Raw genomic sequence first — 24999 nt, 5'->3', positions numbered from 1 at the left:
ACCAGAGAGAACCTTTTATCTGTGGTTTTGTGGCTTCCATAACACAAGAATACTGCAGTCCTAGAAGGATGTAACTGCCTTGGATTGAAGTAGAAGTGGCTGTAGCGTTTACCAGAACTTTTCCAGCAACCCTTTTGGGTAGACTTTTATTATACTCCCATGCCACAGAGTGGAAACAATAAATAAGATGGAGTTAACTGATCTAATGCTACCAAATGAATCTTTAGCATCAAGATTTTTACTGGCCAGTTTTCATTTCAGTCTTTCAGCAACTGTACTTGTGCATCACAATTAAAACAGTATTCAAGACATCCAGATGTTGCCACTGTAGAGAAAATACAGTGAGTTCCTTATGAATGTTATACTATTCTGTAACTACAAAGGCACTTTATCTTCTGCTATCCAAAATACTGGGACTACGGTTGGATACCCTGGGGCTGAATATATCCGCTACATTGCCTCTTCTTGTTTAACTTAAGAAATTCGGTATCTCAACACTCCAAAGGCACAGAAACATCCCCTTACAATAAATGTCCAGTTATGCCTTCCAGATCAACCCTTAAATATAAACATATAAAGAAGGAAAAATATACATCAGAAAATGTGCTTCTGGATACAAACTCTATGCCTTCAGCCTTTGTTGCTATCACTAGACATGGAGATGAGATAAGCTACTGCCACAACTAATTAGGCAGCATAATGCAGCATACAACTCTGGGAATGCTACAGGAAAGAAGACTCAGATTCTGTTAAAATATGATGATTTATATATAAGAAAATGGCAAAAAGGAAACCAAATTATTTCTAAGAGATAGGTTGTATCTGTACCTCTACTCTTCTACAAGAAGGCTCCCAACGACATCTAACTTGCGGATTTTACACCATGACTTCTGTATTTCCATAACTAAAATGCCTATATTGTTGGGGAGGGATGAAGAAATATGTAAGATACACAGATCTGCTTTAGCCTGAAAGAAACCCATCCAGGCCCAACTGCAGAAGTTCTTCTAGATCTCAGGCCTTGACATCTAAAAACTTTTTAATAGGTTAAGACAGTGGTCCCCAACCCCCGGGCCGTGGCCCGGTGCCGGGCCGTGAAGGCCTCAGCGCTGGGCCGTGGCTCCCTCTTCCCGCCCCCCCCACAGTGAGAAGCTCACCAGGCTGCGAGCAAATCGGCCGCTGAAACGGCCGATCAGCTTGCGGCCCGGCTAGCTTCTTGCTTTGGGAGGGGGCGGGAAGAGAAGCTTGCCGGGCTGCAAGCTAGTTGGCCGCTTCAGCAGCCGATTTCCTTGCGGCCTGGAGGGGCGGGGAGAGGGAGCCGCGGCCACCGGCATGCCGGCGGCGCAAACGTGCATGCACAGACTTGCCGCGCATGCGCGTTTGCGTCCGGCAGGGGCGCAAACACGCAAGCACGGCAAGTCTGTGCATGCGCGTTTGCGCCGGGGCTGCCGCGTATGCGCGGGGCCCCGGGTCACCCTCTCCCCGCACCCCGGTGCAGCGGTCCGCAGCCTGACAAAGGTTGCGGACCACTGGGTTAAGAGATTAAATAGCTTAACATTTTAAGGTTAAGAATGGAGTCTTGCACAAACAATATATGTGTTGTACTTTTAGTTGTACCATGTATGGTCTTGCCATTATGTGCTGCAATGTAAAAGACAATTTATACAACTACTTAGTGACAACTGAAATATTACTGAGTTAGCTGTCATGGCATTATATCCTCTCATGAAGCAAAGCTCATTACATTATTAACTGATCATTTTGGAAAAAACTTTTTGAATAGTGACTAACTGCTGGACTAGTCACCCTGTCATATAAGTTGCAACTTTCCCCTCTATTGTTTACATTAACAACAGAGAAACAAAATATACTTTACATGTGAGCACATTGGACTAACCTTTAAAAAACTGTCAGTTCGTGCACTACCAAATTCTGTAAGGAAGAAGGCAGGGTTTGGAACTTCCCTCCTACACTGTTTATGCCACTGGAAAAGGCAAGCCTTTTGTGCTAGTTAAGAATTGTGGAGCATGTTTGATTCCACACTTCTCCACACAAAGTCTGCTGAGTAACCTCAGGCCAGGCAGTTTCTCAGGATTCTTTCAGCCCCACCTCTCTCACAAGGTGCCTGTTGCAGTGAGAGGAAGCAAGTGTGAGTGTAAGATGTTCAGAAACTCCTTAAGATAGAGAAAAATAGGGTATAAAAACAACAATACAGAAATGGAGGTGGAGGTGCTGTGCACTCCTTCTACACGGCCTCTGGGTGAGGTGGAATCCCTCATGTAACATTTTTTACCGCAGAATAAGCTACTGCAATTTACACAAAAGTGCTAGTATTGTTCTTGGCAGAAACATTTTCTGCTATGCAGCAATTCTACAACTCCCCTCCAGCCTAATAAAATTAACTCTATTTTTTCATACTGTATAGGTGAGTAATTTTTCTCACATTTCACTTATAACACATGCTTATGAAGAAAAGTAGAATCCACAGACAAGAGAAATTTACATTTAGTGGTGGTAAATGCATATTAGAGCCTCTTGCGGTGCAGAGTGATAAGGCAGCAGATATGCAGTCTGAAAGCTCTACCTATGAGTTGGAGTTCGATCCCAGCAGCCGGCTCAAGGTTGACTTAGCCTTCCATCCTCCCGAGGTCGGTAAAATGAGTACCCAGTTTGCTGAGGGGTAAATGGTAATGACTGGGGAAGGCACTGGCAACCCACCCTGTATTGAGTCTGCCATGAAAACGCTAGAGGGCATCACCCCAAGGGTCAGACATGACCTGGTGCTTGCACAGGGGATACCTTTACCTTTACCTTTAAATGCATATTACTATTACTAATGCCTTCAGCTATAAATAAAAGTGAGATGCAAATGTTTTAATAAATAAATAATAATTGTAATAAACATAGGCATTTTCCTAGATCCAATGATCTTATTCTACAGAATAGTTGCTATTATTATTGTTGTTACTATTATGAATTTTAATAATAAATACAAAAAATCTGATTAACAGGTATCCCTATGTTAAGATGTAGAGGTGTCACAAGCCGATATTTATCCTGTTTATGTTTCCGTTGTAGTTAACGGATCAAAGCGACAACCACCTGTTTCATGTGCTGAAAGCAAGTGAAGCAAAAAGACCATATTACCTTTGAAGTTAAACACTACCTGTCAAGACTGCTAGTTGTTCTTCTGCAGAACATTGTTACAGTTTAAATGGATACAAAGAACATTTCAGCACTGAAACAACATAGCTCTGATACTTGCTCAACTGGGGGGGGGACCTTTTTTCACCATAGCTCTACCTATGTTACATTCTCATGGGCAAACAAGATTTGACACAAAAGACCCATGTTATCCTGTTCGGTAGTTTCAGAATTTCCATCTCCTGAAACTTAGAAATACAGGTAAGTGGTGGGGGAAGGGTGCTCAATTATTTCCTGCCAAGCTTCTTCCACAATTTCAAATGTATCTTAAATTCTGCAAATGTCTCTTGGGTTCAAATGCATGAATTCTCTTCTTCCTATTTTTACTTTCATTATCCAGGATCCAAACACTACTTCAGGTATATTCATTACCAGTGGGATATGTTTGTTTTAAAATCCACTCAAGGAAAAAAAACCAAACTCTCCTGTGCTATATCAAAAACTGCTTTTGAGTTCTTCAGCAGAGATTTGCCATGTGAATTGAGGCCACAGAATCTGCTCACGTTCCTGGCCCCAGAGAAGTCAAACTAGCCTGAGTGAAATTAGGGCCCTACGGGACTTAAAACAATTCCACTGGGCCTGCAAGACAGAACTGTTCTAACAAACCTATGGCTGAGGCCTATAGAATACCATCAACAAACTGGCCTCCTTAAACAGACAACATCTGCACACCACTTTAATAATAATGATGATGATGATGATGATGATGATGATGATGATAATAATATAGCACTTTACTCCCCCTTCCTCCACCAGAGAGAATGTAGTGAGTTCCTTGAATTTTTTAAAATGAAAACTGGATTTTAGTGGTTAAATGTTTTACGTTTATTTTATTGTACTGACATGTTGCAAGTCTCACTGAACCCTTGAAGAAGGCTGATATTAAAATCCTGGAAGGAAGGAAGGAAGGAAGGAAGGAAGGAAGGAAGGAAGGAAGGAAGGAAGGAAGGAAGGAAGGAAGGAAGGAAGGAAGGAAGGAAGGAAGGAAGGAAGGAAGGAAGGAAGGAAGGAAGGAAGGAAGGAAGGAAGGAGTGGTTTGAGAAAAATGCTCTAAGCCAGTGGTCCCCAACCTTTTTATCGCCGGGGACCACTCAAGGCCGGGGACCACTCACCGGGGACCACTCAACGCCTTTTACTGAGGCCCAGTGGGGGGGTAGTTTACTCCTCTACTCTCAACCACTGCCCTAGCGCTCTCTGATCGCTATGGTAATGTTTAAACATCCCTTCAAAATAAGATACAGACACGCCACAACAATGAAGTGTGTTGTAAAGTGCTGGGGGGGATGAAGTAAAGGGCTGGGGGGGGAGAAGGCGTCCTTCGGGGCCCACCTCCAATTAGTCGAAGGACCACATTAATAATAATAATAATATTTCAGCACCAATACTGACTGCAATTCAGTTCAGTTCAGCGATGAATCAGCTATAAGTAAGATGAGCAAGCCAAGGACTTCTGGGAAACCAGGGTATGGTTTTCAGAGCAGTTTCCACAGAAGGTAATAATTTACTTATTCCCCTCACATACCAAGTGGCTACAATGCCATATCATTCCCCCTAGCATATGCAGAGTTTCATTCATTCCTGTTCAGAAACAACAATGTTTCCCCCACATTCTATCCTCTGCAAACTTATTCATTTGAGACAAATACATAATCAGAGAGCTATGCCATAGGGCCTTACCACTGCTCAGGGCTTCCCAGGGCTGGAAGAATGCTGCTATCCTGGGCTTTCCACCTGGAAAAATACAGACAAGACTGGAAAAAATATTGGAAAGGACCAAGGTCCACAAGTGTATGAATTTCCTCAAGCAAATAAAAGGCCAACAGAGTCCCAGACCAGCCACATAGGATCTTAATCCATACAGCACTATTCACAGATACTCCCAGGTAGAGTTTCCTAAAATTTGCTAAGGATTAACCCACCTGAGTATGTTTGAAAAGCTGAATAGTTCTCTTTCTATACCTGTTTTGCACTCTCTCTCTCTCTCCACACACACACACATACTAAACAGTCTTTGCAAATGCTGTTGTCAAATGCTGTTTGCGTGTATAAGCCTATAAAAATCATTAGCACAGATGCAAAGTGATTAATAAGAATTTGGGTGAGTTCTGAATTGTGTTTTGACTCAAAAGTGACAACTTCAGTGCTGCTGTCTTTCTCTGCATGTATTGCAATTAAATCTTAAAGACTTTTCCCACCAGGTTGTTGGAAAGATATGGAAATATGGTTATAGAAAACAGAATTGCTGGGATAAGGCTAGTTCTGAGGCTTGAACATTAATTATCTGTGCTTGGTTTCCTAAAGATATAAACAATGGCTCTGATAGGGCTAAATTTGTTCCTAGGTCTTAAGCAGTTCTTAAAAGAAAGTCCATAAGGATTTTTATTTAGTCCAAGAGAACATAAATGGGCAAGTAATCAGAATAGGGATATATGGCTAAAGACAGAGTACAAAGGTAAAATTAGGATACATATAGGTTTCAACCCCTCCTTCACCTGGATATTTTCATGCCAAAAGCCTTTCCCATAGAAAAGCCCTTTCATCTTATATAAGGACTTGTCACTGATGAAAGAACTGAAAATGGAGATTACCTGGATTTCGTTTTGACAGAAGTCCTAAAGAATAAAGAAACAAAGAAAACCACAAAATAGGCAATAGGCAATAAATACGCAATACATTTTTCTTTATTTATCATATTGCCAGTTGTTGTTGTTATGTGCGAAGTCGTGTCCGACCCATCGCGACCCCATGGACAATGATCCTCCAGGCCTTCCTGTCCTCTACCATTCCCCGGAGTCCATTTAAGTTTGCACCTACTGCTTCAGTGACTCCATCCATCCACCTCATTCTCTGTCGTCCCCTTCTTCTTTTGCCCTCGATCTCTCCCAGCATTAGGCTCTTCTCCAGGGAGTCCTTCCTTCTCATGAGGTGGCCAAAATATTTGAGTTTCATCTTCAGGATCTGGCCTTCTAAAGAGCAGTCAGGGCTGATCTCCTCTAGGACTGACTGGTTTGTTCGCCTTGCAGTCCAAGGGACTCGCAAGAGTCTTCTCCAGCACCAGAGTTCAAAAGCCTCAAAGGTCTTTAGGGGGATCAGATTTTGATCATATAGCTTTGTTCATTTTAAGTCAGCTTTTGGCTTTATATCAAGCCATCAGTTTTGGACAAAATTAAAAAAAATACTTCCACTGACAAATGTTTATTACTGTTGATACTATTACTTTACATAAATGCTTGACTAAAAGTTGTTTATAATAAAGGTGGCTATGACTAATAATATAGGTGTCTCTAAAGGTTTCAAACAAGGATGCATTCTTGCTTCTGCTCTGTTTAATTTTTAGTCCAGTTTCTTGAAGAAGAGTGGTTTCTGGATGGTTTCTGGATATTGCCAGTGGATAGGTCTAAATCAGGAAACCATCCAAAGTCCAACTGAAATCATCCTCTATGTCCTCTCAGACTTGTGGCTGTAGGCACATTATCATCACTGTTATGAGGATTGTGCACATAGCCAGGGATGGCTCTATTAATCTACCTTCAACTGTCTGATGGTACTACGCTCCATGTTGCTACAACTAACTCTTCTTCAAGAAACTGGACTAAAAATTAAACAGAGCAGAAGCAAGAATGCATCCTTGTTTGAAACCTTTAGAGACACCTATATTATTAGTCATAGCCACCTTTATTATAAACAACTTTTAGTCAAGCATTTATGTAAAGTAATAGTATCAACAGTAATAAACATTTGTCAGTGGAAGTATTTTTTTTAATTTTGTCCAAAACTGATGGCTTGATATAAAGCCAAAAGCTGACTTAAAATGAACAAAGCTATATGATCAAAATCTGATCCCCCTAAAGACCTTTTACTAGATAGATTTCAAAGTAAGCTAGAAAATATTTCATTTTTAAAAACATATTTGGAATTATCTGTAAACCGCGTTCCACTGTATAAATAAACGGCTAAGGGGTGCGGGGGTGGGCCCAGTCCAGGATGGGGTGGGACAACAATTAGCCCCTTGGCCCTGGACTGACAAGCGGAGGGGCCAATCTGGAGGCACGAGCAGCCAGGGGCTTAGGAGCCAATCCGATTGGGCCAGGACAGACCAGACTTCCATCCAGTCAGAAGGCGCAAAGTGCCTCCTGACCCACCCACCCTGCCCAGCCAGGGGCAATCTGGAGACATCACTGCCAGTCTGCTCCTGACCACTGCAGGGAGAGGAGGTCAATAGGGCTGCCAAGGGGGATGAGAACAGAGGCTTGGACAGGATGCACCAGCCCTTTTCACCCCAAAGCTGTCCTACCTGTCATGTCCAACTGTACCTTTGCCTCAGAACCCTGACAGAGCTGGCAGGAGGCTGGTGAGTGCGCTCCCTCCCCTCCCTTCAGGCCTGCTGCAAAGGAGCTTCTGACAAGCCCTGACTGAGGGGAGGGAGTTGTTTCCAAGAGCAACACAGGGAAGCCTCAGGACATGGGGGCGGGCATTCCTTTTGAGGGGGGGATCTTCTCCCTCCTGCCAAATAGTTGGCTGACAGGGAGGCCACAGAAAAGTCCCTTCTTACTTAAAATACTGCTGTGGCCGGCCATGCTGCTGGAGGGAAGAAACAGCCAAACAACTCCCTGCAGATTTCAGACCTACCACACAGGGTTGCTGTGCAGGTGAAACTGGAAGCTGTTGCAGAGGTTCTTTTGCATCCTGTTTCATCTGCACAACAACCCTGTGCAGTAGGCCTCAAGTGTTTCAACTCCACAACAACCTGCGTGGGAGACCTTAACTGTTTCTTCTTCTCAACCGTGTCCAAACTCCATAGGAGCCCTTTCTGCCTGGGAAGATGATCTTTATACTCTGCAGATGAGCTGTAATTCCAGGAGCTATCCAGGCCCCACCTGGAGGTTGGCTACCCCTGGGTTGGAGATATTCCTGGAGGTTAGGAGGAGGGCCTTAAAATCGTAGAATGCCTCAGAGTTCGGCCTCCAAAGTAGCCATTTTTGCCTGCAGAGCTGATCATTATAATCTAGAGAGGATGGTAGAGGCTTACAGACTGTGGTTGGGGTGGAGTGGTTGTGGGTGTGTCCCTCCTGGGCTATGGGCTTGGGCAAGTCCTTACCAGCAACTGTTTGTATTTTGGGGTGCAGAGAGACAGACAGACAGGCCAATATCAATCCTGCGAGTCTAGAAAGTTCAGGAAGATCTAAATAAAGAATATTTACAGCCTGAAACTGTAAATAGTGACCAGGTAAATGGCTAGAGAGACATGGGAACTAAAGTGACTTTTTTCAAGCTTGGCCTGGTAAATAAAAACTCCTATGAACTCAAAGACATAAGTGGCCCAGAATTTCAAGTGTAGTTAGCTTTACAGGAAAGTAGACAGTGAAACTTTGGGGAAAACAAACTCATGTTCATTTTAACACCTTGGGCACTTCTAGATTTTAAAAGTATTTACCCAGAACTTCAGTTAAATATTATGTCAGGAGTGTTTTACAAAATAGCTGAGTACTCTTTGCATATTCCCTGAACAGGTAAATTAAATTATTCTGTTCCAATAAGTATAACCAAAGTGTATCTAAAGGTAAAAGCAAATTACAGGTTAGTATTCATATGCAATTACACACTGGAGAAAATGGGATAGTCCTGTCCCCCCTGGAAAGAAAGCCACCACTAATATATAACATTTTCATATAAAGTAAAGGAAAAAAAGCAGCAATATGCAATTTTTTAATCCAGTAATGTATTATGGGTCTATTGCATCTGAAAATGTTGGGGTATTTCCAAAAAATCCCATATACCAATATCAGTATGGTATTCAGATCTAGGAACTTTAGAAAACACTGATTTTTTTTCACGTTCAATAGACTTGGAAAGAAAAATACTAATTAAAAAAAAACTTCTCCTGCAGCTGATCCTGTCTAGGCTCACTTCTCATGCAGTCTGATTTAAATTAGGCTGCTGGAGGAGTGAGCCTTAGCAGCTCCTGTGCAACAAAAGAGTACATTTCTCCATATGGCACAAGAGATCCTAAATTGGCTCAGTTTTTCTGTAATCCAGTTTAATCCACTTCTCCTGGACTGCAGGAGAAGGGAGTCACAGGAGCTGCTGCAGTATGTGGAGCACATTGCTCTACACAATGCAGCCTATCCTGGTTGGGCTTGTTTCTCCTGCCCTCATCCTCTACTGTTTCAATTGGAAGGGGAAAGAATCAATTTAACAGGCCACAGTCCCTTTAAACAGCTTCTGCATGTTGTAAGCCTGTAAGTTAACCCTGAAGTCAGTTAAAGTAGCGATCCCCAACCTGTGGGCCGCGGACCACATGTGGTCCTTCGACTAATTGGAGGTGGGCCCCGAAGGAAGCCTTCTCCCCCCCCCCTGGCCCTTTACTTCATCCCCCCTGGCCCTTTACAACACACTTTGGGTGTCATTGTCTCCCATCACTCCCAGATGGGACTATCTCATTGAAGAGAAACAAGCTCAGGATTCCCATTGATTTGTCAGTGTCTTTCCATGAAAATAAAATGTTGCTGATGTTCATTGTTGTGGCGTGTTTGTATCTTATTTTGAAGGGATGTTTAAACATCACCATAGCGATCAGAGAGCGTTAGGGCAATGGTTGAGAGTAGAGGAGTAAACTACCTCCCCCCCACCAGGCCTCAGTAAAAGGCGTTGAGTGGTCCCCGGTGAGTGGTCCCTGGCGTTGAGTGGTCCCCGGTGATAAAAAGGTTGGGGACCACTGAGTTAAAGGATTCACAGTCACTTTAAATACCTTCTCCAAACTGGAAGTTGATTTCAAATGCATTTAAAAGGATTGAAATGTACTGAGGCTATCCAGCAGTCAACCACCCCCCCCCAAAAAAAAATTCGGCCATTTTGATTGCCTGTATTTATTTGGCTATATATATCTGACTGAAAAAAAATTCAGAAAACACCAATGCAGTATTTTCATTTCAGCCTGGATATTCTGAATGGACATTCCTAGAAAAAAATGAAACATCTCCACTGTAAAATTTTATAAGCGCTAGGTATTTGAGCCATCAATTAAGAAAATTACTCCAATTAACAGAAATTACTGGGATCAGCACTTAAGTAATTTCTAGTTAAAAGGCAGCTGTGCCAATGCAATATGTAAACTGTTTTTTAAAGGTTTTGCCAATAGAGATCTTGGTAAGTCTTCATTCCCTGGGCTCAGAACAGAAGATTTGGTAGCTTAACATGCTCTCTTTCAGTACTGATTTATCATTTCATTTATACCCCACCTTTCTTCTCAATGGGAACCCAAAGCGTCTTACATCATTCTCCTTTCCTCTATTTTATTCTCACATCAAGCCTGTGAGGCAGATGAGTTAGGCTGAGCGTGTGAGGGGATTCAAACCTTCATCTCCTCAATCCTTGTCCAACACCATGCCAACTCTCACATAGGCATACAATACTGATGAGTTCCACAAGTCTGAATTATTTTTGTTATTTGAGGACTGGAGGGTATCTCTTATTATATGAGCTGAAGGAGCCCTACACTCACAACATTTCCCAATTGTATAACTACTGTGGTGTGTAAAAGAATCATACCGGTTTACAGCATATTCTACACATTAGAGGTCCTAAGAAAAACCATGGGAAATAGTGTTATAGCCTCCTGGTCTCCTTAAAATAAAGATTATTCTTAAATAAAAATGTGGCTTAGGATGGTTGCCAGGTTTCTTGGATGTAGACTCTATGATGAGCCAAAGATACAATAAAAATGGCCAATATAACATAATTAATGTGATCTGTTTTGATGTAGAATAAAGTCTTTTCTGTTCTCTTGAGGAAATAATATTTCTGTATCCAGAACTAAAGACTAAAGCTCGTCTGCACTTTCACTTTTGTGCTAATTTTTCCTGCATGGTATGTTCATTACACAGAAAGGCAAACTGCTATGCATACAAAATGTATATGCTAAATTTTAATGTTTATATTTCCAGGCTCATAAATAGCATAAATGAAAGATTTAATCTGAAGGGTTTTTTTTCTGGGGTCTGATGTGCATTATCCAATATATAACAAGGGAACAATTAGGACTTACTACATAAAACCAAAAAAGGTAGAAACAAATTCTAGGATTAAAAAAATTATATTTATGAGTTAAGCCACTTGCTTTATCTGTGTCTCCAAAAGCCTGGACATTATAAATGAAGTCAAAGCTTAATTCCCTAGTGAATTTCTGCTTTTGGATAAGATTTTTTTCCAAATAGAGTACGAACCATCTTATCTAAACATGCTGACTATAACATCACAAATCTGAAAAAGTAACAGCCTTTTTTTAAAAAAAGAAAAACCCATTGATAAGGCACTGAAAAAGAAATACTTATGGCTTATATAAATCCCTTTGACTTGTTTCAATGTAAATGATATAAATCAGTATACATTCCTGTGTTGTCATTTAGCAGGTATGTGGATCAGGCAAACAGCTGCATCAGCTCCCTTCTAGAGTTTATCAGAAGCTCACAACCTGGTTCAGTTGAAGTAATAATAGTGCTGTAATGCTATATTTTTTATTTTTAAAATGTGATTTTATTATAGAATTTTTAGACACCTTGGTGGCCCTTATGAAGGCAGAAAAGTGGGAAATGCATTTGAAAAGAAAATGAATGCAACATCCTCAGAGTATACTGTTGTTGTGCAGTCTTTTATTTGGAAGTGAGTCCCACTGAGTTTATTTGGAAGAAATTCTCACTGAGTTTAGTGGGATTTATTGATAAGTAAAATGTCATTCAAAAGTCACTTTAAGTTGACATGTGCGCAGGCCAGCCTTGCTACTCTGTCCATATATTCATTACACTTCTTTCTCACCTTCTTGCACAAAAAATACTTCCAATATGAATGCAGACATTCAGTTCTATCAAAGTTAGCTCCCCAGTTCCCCAAACCAGGATCTAAAGAAGGCTTCCTCATCTGATTAATATATATACCACTTTTGAGTTCAAGAAGTATTGTAAAGCCTCAGGCCAAAGTTAATTTCACTTTGTTATGAATTCTGCAACAGTTTAGCAAAAATGGTTTAATTGTGAATACTAATATCAACTTCTCTCCATCTACATGCACTGTGTATTCCAACATGAAATTATATTCTCATCTGGCAAATTAAACTAGACATTTATAATTGAATACAAATAAATAAATTTGCTAAGTGATTTAATTTATTCCCAGTGTAATCAATAGATGTTTACATGGAAAACCCTATGAAAACATGAAACTTTTCGCTAAATTTCTTTCAGTGTCCACTTTTATCATGTAGAAGAAGTTGGTTCTTATATGCCGCTTTTCTCTACCCAAAGAAGTCTCAAAGCGGCTTACAATCGCCTTCCCTTTCCTCTCCCCACAACAGACACCCTGTGAGGGAGGTGAGGCTAAGAGAGCCCTGATATCACTGCTCGGTCAGAACACCCAGCTGGTTTCAGGTCGGGGAGTGCAGAATCAAACCCGGGTAGCCAGATCAGAAGTCAGCACTCCTAACCACCTGGCCTTATATATTACTAATGCAACAAAATTGGACCAAATAAAAATGTCTCAATGTAAGCAAGTTTCCAAGTTCCGCATTGTTGATTTTCTTCAAGCTGGATGTTCATTATAAAAATCAAAAAGGAAGAATGGGAAAAGATATATCAAAGAATGATGGAGAATCTCAAAAATAGAAACTCCTTGTTTTATTGGTTAGGGGAGAGGTTGTATTGAATATCTAGCCTGAGGAAGAATTCTTCGGAACTCGAAAGATTGCTAAATACATTGTGAGACTGTTGGTTTCCCTAAAATCTTTAACACTTTTGCTGCTTTTGGTTCTTCTTTTCTAATATACTACCTCCTTACAATTTTTATAAGCTGCTTGAGTCACAGAAGACAAATGGAAATGATTTAAAGATTGTGAGATTATATGTAGTGGTGATGGTTTTTTAATATCATTATTAGTTAGGAATGCCAGCGTGTTAAAAAAAGATCAGATCTGAAGTTTAAAACAGCCATTAAAAAAGGCAGTACATAGCAATGGATCCTAACTGTCATATATCCAATCAACTTCCTCTCCATTAACACTCTAATGTAAACATAATATATAAATAAATAAAAATGTATAAAATATAATACATACAAAAAATGTATGTCCACATGCCAGTTCTCCATTTACAGTGTCCCAATTATTCAGACAAATTGGAGGAGGAAAAAGGAGGTCCAGTGCATGGTTTTGCTTGGCTATGGGTTTAAAACTCTTTCACTTGCTCTTTAAAGACAGTTGATATGTAGTACACATCCAGGAAATGAATCAAAAACTCTAAAAAAGGATTTGTTCATCATGATGAAGTATATTGTTGCCAAAGAATGGGGATAGACTTACTTAAATCTATATATTTAAAGAGCAACATAAGCACTCTTCTTCTATATGGCTAATAATTGCAAAGTATGCCTAGGCATGCCATTCTAACTCAGGCAGAGCTAGGCCCCTTCAGACGAGCAAAGGCCACCATTGTCAATCTACCTAAATCACGCTCAAACAATGTGCCACAAGTACAAAACAAGGGCTAGACACATGTATCTGTATTCAATTAAAACAAATCAAATCCTGATTTTTTAATTTTCCAAATAATCAAGCAAAAGAAAAAGGTTTAATAAGAACTTAATCATGCTTTAAAATAACTATTCTACGCCTCTGCTTGCATTTCCATGTTTTTCTGCAAAAAAGGAACTAATTCCTAATCCAGCTCTGATTTTGCCACACCTTCTCTACAGAAAGACCATGGCAAGAGGATGATTGTCTTACTAATGAGACACTGAGATACTGATTTATCCTGTAAAAAAACCATAAACTACAAGGATTTGAGATGTCCTGCTCAACTGGTGATATTGAGAAGATACTGTTTTCCAACATAACAGAAGCTAATATGTCAGTGAAAAAAATTCCATGCATTTGGTTTGCATGAACTGAAAAAATACCAAGGAATACCTTGCCGTTTTTGTGGAAGGATATTTTAAGCCAAATACAGCTTCTTTCATCTGTTCTGGCTACTGGTATAGCTGACCCAAATAAAATATGAACTTCCGAAGTCCTTCTTGGAGGTATCAGACTAGAGAAGGGAAGGGGTTAGCATCCATTGCCTGTTATCAGTTAGCTGGCAGAAGGGCTATCCTGTCCTCTCACACCCTGAGTCAGGTATGCCAATCTCCTCCTGGCCAGGCCTGGCTTCAACAGAATATCATCCCTGTGGTGATTTTTCTACCTTATGTGTGGTTGCCATGATCAATCATGGACTGAAGAAGGGCATAGAAATTTTACCTACAAGATTGTAAGCCGTGACTTCTTTGAGTAGTAGAAATTTGACCTACAACAATTTATTTTGTGTACTTGAGGGACTACTTATGCCTGCCCCACCCCCACAGGGCTCTTCACTCTGCGGATGCAAATAGATTGGTGATCCCTGGTCTGCAAAAAGGTTGTCTGGCATCGACTGGCTGAAAAGTCCCTGGACACCTCCTGGTGGAATGAGCTCTCAGAAGAGCTGAGGGCCCTACCAGAGCTAATTCAGTTCAGCAGGACCTGCAAGACATAGTTCTCCCACCAGGCTTTTGGTTGAGGGCAGGCTGACAGAAGATTTTGCCCATCCTCTGGGTTTTTTGTTTGTAACATCACCCCTGAGGGACTTGGGATTTGACTTGGTGGGTCAGGCAGATTGGGGAGGGATAGGGGTTGGGACTCTGGGGATTTATAGACTGTATTTTTGGATGATTTTCTGTATGTTTTATTGTTGTTAGCCACCATGAGATGGCAGACCAGGAGTGACGGCCTACAAATATATAATTAATAAGACAGACAGACAATAAGGCATGCTGACATACAAAGGCAAGGTATAGAACAGTTTCCACTAGAAGTTCCAGCAAACCACACAAAACACATTTAAATGCAGAGGATATTAAAAGGCATTAAAAATAGCACCAGGGGTCATTTGTGCTATTCAGAGTATACTTCTGGAATTGGAAACTTAATAGCCTGAAGGTACATTTTTTCCTAGATTAATAAAGAATAACCCTATGAAGTCAGCACATAGATGGAAACAGTCAATGCTACAGTACTCAAGTCTTTTGACAGTACATCCTGAGAGAGACTACTTTATCTTCAAAGTGACACCAAAGAGCCTGAGTTTTCCTCATTGAGCCAGCAGTTTCATGGTTGTAGTTATGCTACCAATGCCCAAATACATTTTGAAAATGAGCAGGATTATTATGCCAAACCTCTGAAGACACGATATCTTTCAAGTATAACTTTTCTGCCTTAAATCAAAAGAGACACCTTTATGAATAACTAATTACAAAGTGCATCAAAGTAATTCATGGTCAAATTCCGCTAACTTCAATGAGTTTATATTAGTGATTAATCAGACCCAATACATATGATTCTCTGTTCATAGCTAGAGTTTCCAAAAATGATCTATTGCTGCTAATTCTACTACTACAGATAAACCAGAATTGGGGGGGGGGAGAGAGAGAGAGAGAGAGATTTTATATCAATGACTAAGAGAGAAATCCCAAGCAGGTCTATTCACAATCCTATTCAAATCTAACCAATGGGCTTTAGTATTGTGCTATAAATAAGCTACTTAAACATCAAAGTCAAGCTGGAGACCACCTTATAGACAGCTGACACTCTATTTCCTTACATGTAAATGCTTGAGTAGATTGTATGTATGTCCATCCTTGTTCTTGTTCTAAGACACATTTTGCTATGCATTTTATTTATTTTATTTATATTTATTTATACTTAAATTTATATACCGCCGATTTCCAACAGGGCTCACAGCGGTTTACATGGTAAAAGAATAAAAGCCATAAAACCCATAATTCCCTTACTAATTGTACATAATAGTACATAAAACCAGGTGGCAGGCGAAAAAAGCCACTTGCTATCTATTCCCCTCATACAACTGGGGTCAACCCTCCTGTTGTTCTATTGGTGGGAGTAAGGCATCAGTTTTGCTAAATTTCATTGAAATGTTCTACATTTCTAAAATCCTTTCCCACTACATCTTCCATCAGGTTATTTCCAAAAGCTACCTTAAATTTTATTTAATGATAGCTGCAGAGTCAGCGAGTCACCCATGAAAGGCATGCTGCCATGAAGATATCGCCTGAATCTCTCCCACCTGGACAATGCAACCTACCAGTCCTGAAGCTCAAAGGGCCTTGGAGGAAACAACAAAGGAACATTGTTCACCAGCATTGTGAAGCCAACCCCACCCCATTGCCGCGGGCTGACAGATACAAAGATCTCTGGGATTTTCCTGGACTTGCCATACAACACCTGGCCTTCCACCCTGGCCCCAGTGGGGTCCAGGCTTGGTCCAGCACCAGGGTCAATAGAAGGATTGGTGGTCGTTGGTGTGTGGCTGGATGACTGGGGGCTCTACCATGTGGCACTAGAGCAGGGGGTGAAAGGAAGCAAGCGCAATGAGATGAGGGGTGCAGGAAAGACTGAAGTGGCCCCAGTGTGCTGGGAGTCATTTTGCACACTTCCTCAGATACAGTGGCCAATAAAATGTCAGACACAAAAGGATATTGTATCTGAGGCAATGTGTGTGAACATGAAAGCTCATACCTGGAATGCAATTTTTTGGTCTTAAAGGTGTCACAGGACTCTAAATTTGTTCTAAGGCTTAAATAAGTTTGAACGGAAAAAGTAAGAAACACTAATAGTAAACAAAAAGTCTCTCAATCATTGTATTCTGTCAAGGTGCTTTTGGATGATTTTGTATCTGTCCCACAAGTATTACACTTGACTGCCTAGTAATACACTGATCCTATAGATCACTGGTCCCCAACCCCCGGTCTAGAGACCAGTCCCGGTCCGTGGATCAGCTCTTCCTCATTCTCCATCCCGGCTGCTGCCTCGGGGGCTGCCCTTCCACACTACCGCCAGCTCACCTTTGGTGCTCTCCAGCAGCCACCATGGCTGGGGCTCCCCCTTAGTGTGGCACTGCACAGCTGCTGCTGGCAGTGGCCCCCAGTTGGTGGCGGGAAGTCAGGGGCGCCGGCGAGAAAGCAAGCAGAGCAGGGGATCAGGCAGCGGCGACATCCCTCGGCAAAAGACTACCACCCCCGGGCCTCAGTAAAATTGTCAAGCGTTGACCGGTCCACGGTGACAAAAAAGTTCGGGACCACTGCTATAGATGTTTATTGGGACGGAAATGTAGTGAGGCTTGCCTGCAGATAAATGCATAGTACTGTACCACAGAACATAGCTCCTTGTGAATGTACATGTGTACATTCACCAACTTTGTTGGCCATAAAGATACTACTGGACTCTAAATTTGCTCTGCTGCTTCAGACCAATATGGCTACCCAATTGAATTTATTTAAGGTTTATAAAACTACTCTATATAACAAATAAAGAAGTACATTACTACATCATTCATGGTGTTATTAAATTTAATATCAAATAATAGAAATGCCAAGTATAGTTACGGCTACATTAGGTAAATGAAGAAGAGACCTTGAGTGGTGGCAATAATCTGTAGAAATACAAAACAGACATGCATAAACTTACAATTATACTTGATTATTCAAGAAATATGTTGTCTCCCTAAATGAATAATGAACTGCAAGTGCAAGGCTTTTTGGCAACCGTCCAGCAGGTCATTCCCTTTCCTCAATGAAAGTGCTAATTGGACAAACAACAACGTCAATGCAACCTTAAGTAATGTTGAATTTGGGTGCTCAGTTAGAATCTCATCTTTTAGGAACAATCAACATTTAACTAGATGTTGAGCTATCACTACATAGTCACTACTTCACAAGTAGGCGTGCCAAATGCAATGATGTTATTCTTACAAAGAGATATTATTTTCCAACAGTGAAAAACATTATGCTCCATCTACATATATATTCTATAAAATATAAATGTTATGATCTAATACTAGGGCTTGTTGTGGCAACTACTACTACTTAGAATGGCTGGATATCTGTTCACCTCATCAATGATGTGGCCCACTACTAGAAAAAACCTTGGATATCCCTGGTCTATACCACTGCAGTATCAAATACATGATTTTCCAGGAGTTGTTGGAGTAGATATTTGACAAAATAAGAAAACCCCTGATGGATCAAACCAGTGGCCCCTATAGTCTACCATCCTGTTTCACACAGTGGCCATCCAGTTACTATGGAGGGCCAACAACTGAGCATACAGACCAAGGCTTTCTCCTGATGTTGTCTCCTGGCTCTGGGATTGAGAGGTTACTGCCTCTGTGGAGATTCAAGGCGGGTCACATAAAAACCAATCCCCTAAAACAATAAAAGCACAATAAAACATAATACAATTAATACAAAAGTTACGACAAGAATGGCGGCAATATTCAATATAGCTAACCCAATTCCACACCCCCTAAGAAGAGAAAGGGACGGGCAGATGACAGACGCAACCATCACATTTGTGAGGGGGGCTAGATCTTCTTGCTGCCCAGCCTCAACCGAAAGCCTGGCGGAAGAGCTCCATCTTGCAGGCCCAGCGGAATGATGACAATTCCACCAGGTTGGGGCCAGGACCGAAAAGGCCCTGGCCCTGGTTGAGGCCAGCCAAGCTTCCTTGGGACCGGGAATGACCAATAGGTTAGCCCCCGCAGAGCGTAAGGCCCTGCGGGGGGTGTAGGGCGATAGGCAGTCCCTCATATATACTGGGCCCAGACCACGGATGGCCTTGAAGGTCAAAACCAAAACCTTGTACCTGATCCGGAAGATAACCGGTAGCCACTGCAGCTGCCTCAGCACTGGCTGGATATGTGCCCTCCAAGGTATAGCCATGAGGACCCTAGCAGCTGAATTTTGGACCAGTTACAGTTTCCGGATCAAGCCTAAAGGCAGGCCAGTGTAGAGTGAGTTACAGGAATCTAATCTGGAGGTGACCGTGGCTAGTAGCTGAAAGACCCATCCTACATGAATCTGCAAAATTATCTTTTAAAGCTATTTATGAATGTGGCTGTCACCTCATCACCTAGCAATTAATTTCACATTTTGTAAAGAAGTTATTTACTTTTATCCATCCTGAGTCTACTTAGATGCCCCTGAATTCTAATATTTTATGTGATGGAAAGTAAGTATGCATAATTTTTATATCCTCTTTCCAGATTTGAACTATGGGATTTCTTTTTACTTTAAAAAAACAACACAAATGCTGATGAACTAAAAAGCAAATAAAATTCAAAGCCAGCTATGATTTTTCAAGGACATGTCAAAAAAGTAAAGAAGCTGAGTGACACTGAATCCTCAAATATATTTGAGGACAATAAATATGTTAATTAGTTTTCCACATCATCTTTTGTTTAATCCATAACTTCTGACACCATTGACATAAATAAATTTATTCAAGCACTTGGCATTATGTTCTATGCTCAGTGGAATGACTTGTACACATGCAGAGAAAATTATAATTTAAGTCAGCAAGACACATTTCCTACTTTATGCAAATGTTATGTATTTATCACTTGAGAGGAGTATTATTATTATTTGCTTTTAAAAGCAGTCTTTATTGACATTAAGCTAGGAATGCTCTTAGTCAAGGTAAATTGTTACTCTCAGTTGTTATAAAAAGCCAAGTAGAAGCAAAATATTTATTTGCTGGCCCATTCTTATCAAGTGCTGTTTTGTTCAATCAGGAAGTAATTCATAATACAGTCATAACTATAACTATTTTCTTGCAAGGAAATACTGGAGTTTTTGAAGCAGCCAATCCCTAAAATTCTGCAAAAGGGATACCATGTCTACTCTATTCATATTGGGAGACTCCAAGCAGCATTTATGCAGCTTAAGAAAATGTGAAACAACACACCAGATGTCTTGATGGAGTCTACATTACAGATGACAGGTCAGAAGGAAAGGTCACTCTTTCCCAGAAAGCCCAGTCTCATATGTATAGCAGAAGCAACATGAAATGAACTACCCTACTGTTTGTTTGTTTATTTATTTAAAACATTTTTGCCATCCTTCAGCCAAACAGGGTCCCCAAGGCAGTGCACATAAAATATTTAAACATCTGAACAATTAAAACAATAATAAAATAATGAAATAAACACAGAAACACAACCAGAATAAAGGACGAGGGCTAATAACCATAAGTGGAAGTATGCCAAATGAAACAAAGTCTTCCACTACTAGTTCCGCTACTAGTGGAAGACACCAATAGAGTTCAATCTCTCCATGCGGGGAGTTGCAAAGTTTTGGTGCAGCCAAGAAAGCCCTTTCTTAGGTTATCAGCCACTAGGCCTCAGATGTCAAGGACAACTGAAGCAGGGCTTCCAAATATGGCTAGAGTGAACATCCATTCATGTGAGAGAAGGTGGTCCTTAACCTGAAAAACTCTGATTTTCAGGGTGGCCCTAAATGGAACAAAAATGTTCCAAACCAAACCAGCCTGTTGAGTCCCCCTTTTCCTCAGGTGCAGTGGGAGTGCATTTAACCCATCTGTTTCTCTTCCCACTTATTGAAAGCAAGGGGGGAGTGCAATTATAAATGAAATGGCTGCCAGCCATTTAATAAATCTGTTTTGCTCCCACCTGCTGTTACATATGGCAGGACCCTACTTTACAGTATGGCACACTGTCCCCAACAACCATTGGCACCCCGCAGTAGTCTAGGCTTCTGTCCAGTCCAGGCACTGTTAAAAAGACCCTGCTGGGCCAGACTCCATCTTCTTCTCAGCCAGAGATTCGACATTTCAGTTGCAGCCTGAGACAAGTATCGCTCTCCTCCATCTTCCCCCCATCCACCCCATTGTATTTCTGATTAAATGACTGGCAGATCTGTGTTTGCCTAGAGGCTCCTAGGCAATCTTCTTTGTCTAACACCTATGACTCACTCTTGGCCAATATGCCAGGGGAAATTGCTTACCCCACCGCCATAGATAGATCCTTTGCCGCGATGGTTCCTTTGCTTTAGGCCCATTAATGCCCATCTTGGGCTAGGCCATTTTCCAACTTCCTACCCTTGGAAAATTTCATCATGTACTCACCATGATCCCATCACGCCTCCATCATGAGCTCAGCATGACCCCCTCTCCCCCCAAACCTATAAAAACTCTGGCTTTGCCAAGCCAAAGTGCGCTTCTGATTTGGGACCCATTCGGAACATCCTATGCGCTGGTTACATTGCTCTACAGGACCATTAAATATACTGATTGCAATCTTGTCTCACACCATTTTCCTATCTGCTTGAATGCTAGTGTGCTAGATATAGTTTTATTATTTTCCTTCCAACAAAGATTGTTATTTTACTGTATAACTACTTGCTGTCTGCTTTGAGTTCTAAAGGGTGCAATTACCTTGTAAACACTGGCAAATGGCCCAATTGCTACTTTACCAAACCTCTCGCAAAGCAATTCCCCTCTGCTGAATATACATGTGTCTTTGGCCATGTGTGAATGCATTTCTGGTAAGTGCTAACAAGCAAATGGGTGCATCCACACCTGTGTTAGCCTTCAACGGCCGCTTCGAAGCAAGAGGGAACAAGATGGGCAACCTAACAGCAGAAAGACAGACTCACCAAGTTGTTAAGTTTAAATGGCTGGCAGTCATTTCAACAATCAATTTTGTCATCTCCTCACCCCCCCCCCCCCCAATTTTCAAGGGAACTGAGAGAAGGGACAAAATTACATTTTTATATTCAGCTTTTGAAATTGCACATGAGAGGTTGTTGAAAGTTCAAAATAAACAAAATGTTTTATTTAACATACAAAAGATCAGGTAGAATCATGGTAGGATATGTGAGGTGAACATTATGTTTAATATATTTTCTTGATCTAAACTGCCTTGAACCCTCAGGAAAGGTGGCATATAAACAATAAATAAATAATTTATTACCAACAAGTAAGTCGTTCTGCTATTCAAAAAGATATTTTAAAACTTTTAGGAGAGTAGCTTTCTTTTCAGTTTTTCCTTAAAAACTCAAGCATAGGTTTCTGAGTTTCACTGACTCTAGAAGGCAGGAACATGCAACCAAGTTCTCAAAATCCTTTTGCACAGATCAGGGATCACTCCTCTTTTAAGAGCTTTCTCCCTTCTCACTAGGCAGGGATTACTTTTCCTAATCAGAAGCAAATTCCCCTTCCAGTTTGAATGGGAATCCTCTCTGATCTTAACACTCCTGCTGCCTCCTTTCCAGTCCACAGTCAATGACTGTCTCATCTTCAACTCTCAGTTTCCAACTGTCATTTCTTAATTGACTCCACAGAATTTTATTTGAACATCCTGTCACTCAAAGGTTCTCAGACTCTGTTAGGCATTAAAACTTGACAGTACATCATAGTACCACTAAAATAACCATTTTCTCTATGCTGACCCCCAAACCCTGACCTAAAAAGAAGCCAAATAAAAACCTGGCTAAGCTGATGATCATTTCCAAATCCACAAAATTCCTATACAAAAGTCAAAAAGGTTTCTTCACACTTCTTAAGCTGAGGCTGCCTCATACCCTCCCATTTGGTGGAGTTCCTTGGGCTCTGATAAGGTGACTACAACTTGGATTTGCATGATGCCTAAAATCACAAGGAGCTCTGGAGGAGAGGCAAGACTTCAAATAGGATCATCACACAGTTTCATAAGCAGGCCTGAAACCACTGGAACAGAACCAGACAAACACACTTCATTCAGTTATCCCTGAACAGCCACCTGGAGTTAAACAGCCATCACCTTGTTCAAAAACCATACATTTGAGACTGGATGATAATTATTCAACAATCCTAGGTCCAAAGTAGGTTTTTTTAGGAGTGAATGCACCACTACCTGCTTGAAGACAAAAACAACCACTGTCTGTTTCAGGGAGACATTTATTGTCCCCTAAAACCAGTCCACCAGCTCCCCCCCCCCCACCAGAGATCAGCCAGGAGGGACAACGGTTGTATAAGCAATGGTGGTAGGAAGTGCCATTGAGTCACAACTGACTAGTGATGACCCTCTAGGGTTTTCAAGGCAAGAGACGCTCAAAGGCTGTTGGCCATTGCCTGCCTTTGCATAATAACCCTGGACTTCCTTGGTCGACTTCCATCCAATTACTGCCCAGGGCCAACCCTGCTTAGTTTCTGAGTTCCAGCAAGATTGGGCTAGCCTGGACCATCCAGGCTAAGAAAGTACAATGGACTAATATAAATGTAATTAAGGCATAGATAACTGAGGCTAAATCTTACTGACCCGGGAACAGATATAGTTGACAACACTAGCTGAAGCTGGACAAAAACACTCTTAACCATAGCAGCCATCTGGTTTTCTAAGGCAACTGCTGTGCAGAGCAGCACTCTCAAACAATGAACTTGGCTCTTCAAGACAGGCTAGCCAGGTCTGCCTTGCAACTATCCCAGAGAACCTTTGTATTGTCAAGATGAAGTTGCAGCTTGTGCACCCTCATCCAGTCTATTATTCACTGCAAGCAGCACTTCAGAACATAAACAGCATCCTTGGAATTAGATTGGAAAGAAAGGTAGAGCAGGGTTATCTGCATAATGGTGGCACTACAACGCAAACATCCTGTTGAACTTTCAAAGATGATTCATTTAACTATTAAGTAGCTTGGGGAATAAGAACAAACCATGTGGAACCCCTTAGGTCAAGGGCTAAGGGGTAGAGCATGGTACCCCAGCACCTGAGAGCAACTATCCAGATAGAATCTGAACCACTATTACATGGTACCCAAAGTCCCAGTGCTGAGAGTCCAAGTCAGAACAAATGCAAGATTTTATTCACAAAGGAATAGCAGAACAGTCTACCTCCTCCTGATGGCAAGTACCCAACAGCAGGGGTAGTCAACCTGTGGTCCTCCAGATCTGGAGGACCACAGGCTGACTACCCCTGCCCAACAGGACCCTGATCTCCCAGGGGAGTTCTGTAGCATGTGGATGCAATCATAGTGGAGGAATACCATCACCACCTTAGAACAGGTTTTAAAATGAACTCAAATTCATGCCTTGTTTGATTCATATCAAGACTTTCTCCACTGTCATTCTAGCCATCTCCATACCTTAGTCCTGTCCACTTGTTCAAATAATCCTGGAACCTGAGGAAGCAACAAAAAGTTCCAGAGAGTCAGCAGTGTCACCTTAAAGGGTAAGAAGTAACAAGTAGGAAGCACCCCCAGAAGCCTCTTCTTCCTTGTATGTTGTTAGAAGAAAGAATAGCAGCTTAACAGCAGGTTAACGGCAGAAAGTAATCTTAAATGGAAGACTACAGTAAGTCTTCAATTTCAATCCAGTCAGGAAAAAAATTGTTTCCCAAGAATTAGTGCATAGAAAGTTTATGAAATTAAAATATTTGATAAGGTGTCAGGAGAAATGGTTTATATTAGGCAGCCGAAATCTTGTGGGTCAGGCTAATACCATACAAAAAACAGCTGCTCCATCTAAATTCCAAAGGAGATCTTATAAATGTTGCAGATAGCTTTTAAAACTGATTTCTTGGAATATCAAAAAGAAACTACGAAAAGTATCTGTGTCTGGACAACAGACACCTTAAGGCAGGGGTAGTCAACCTGTGGTCCTCCAGATGTCCATGGACTACAATTCCCATGAGCCACTGCCAGCAAATGCAAATGCTGGCAGTAGCTCATGGGAATTGTAGTCCATGGACATCTGGAGGACCATAGGTTGACTACCCCTGCCTTAAGGCATAACAGAATCTGTTTTTCAGATCCTTACAGTACAGACAGGGTACCAGTTTCTTCTTTTCTTTTGATAAGTTTGTTGTCAAGCATACAGGAAGAAATGATGGCCAATTTTTGTGATCAAATGGTCATAGGAGAAAATGCACACTGACAATACTATCC

The 24999-nt window shown here is 41.3% G+C and overlaps 1 protein-coding gene across 11 annotated transcripts in view; it reads right to left on the bottom strand.

Annotated features, from left to right (window-relative positions):
- Positions 1-24999, bottom strand: part of MAGI2 (membrane associated guanylate kinase, WW and PDZ domain containing 2) — a 652499-nt gene that overhangs the window by 585155 nt on the left and 42345 nt on the right. For 8 of the 11 annotated variants that reach the window (XM_077338042.1, XM_077338044.1, XM_077338045.1 and 5 more), the window contains exon 2: positions 4882-4935. The exons of the other annotated variants lie outside the window; for them this stretch is intronic. In XM_077338042.1, the coding sequence (XP_077194157.1) occupies positions 4882-4935 (54 nt within the window). The remainder of the gene's footprint in view (positions 1-4881; positions 4936-24999) is intronic. 11 annotated transcript variants of the gene reach the window in all.

This window comes from Paroedura picta, chromosome 5 (assembly GCF_049243985.1).
Source record: "Paroedura picta isolate Pp20150507F chromosome 5, Ppicta_v3.0, whole genome shotgun sequence".
Taxonomy (NCBI): domain Eukaryota; kingdom Metazoa; phylum Chordata; class Lepidosauria; order Squamata; family Gekkonidae; genus Paroedura; species Paroedura picta.
Note: the sequence above shows the minus strand (reverse complement) of the source record. Positions and strands in the feature narration are given on the sequence as shown.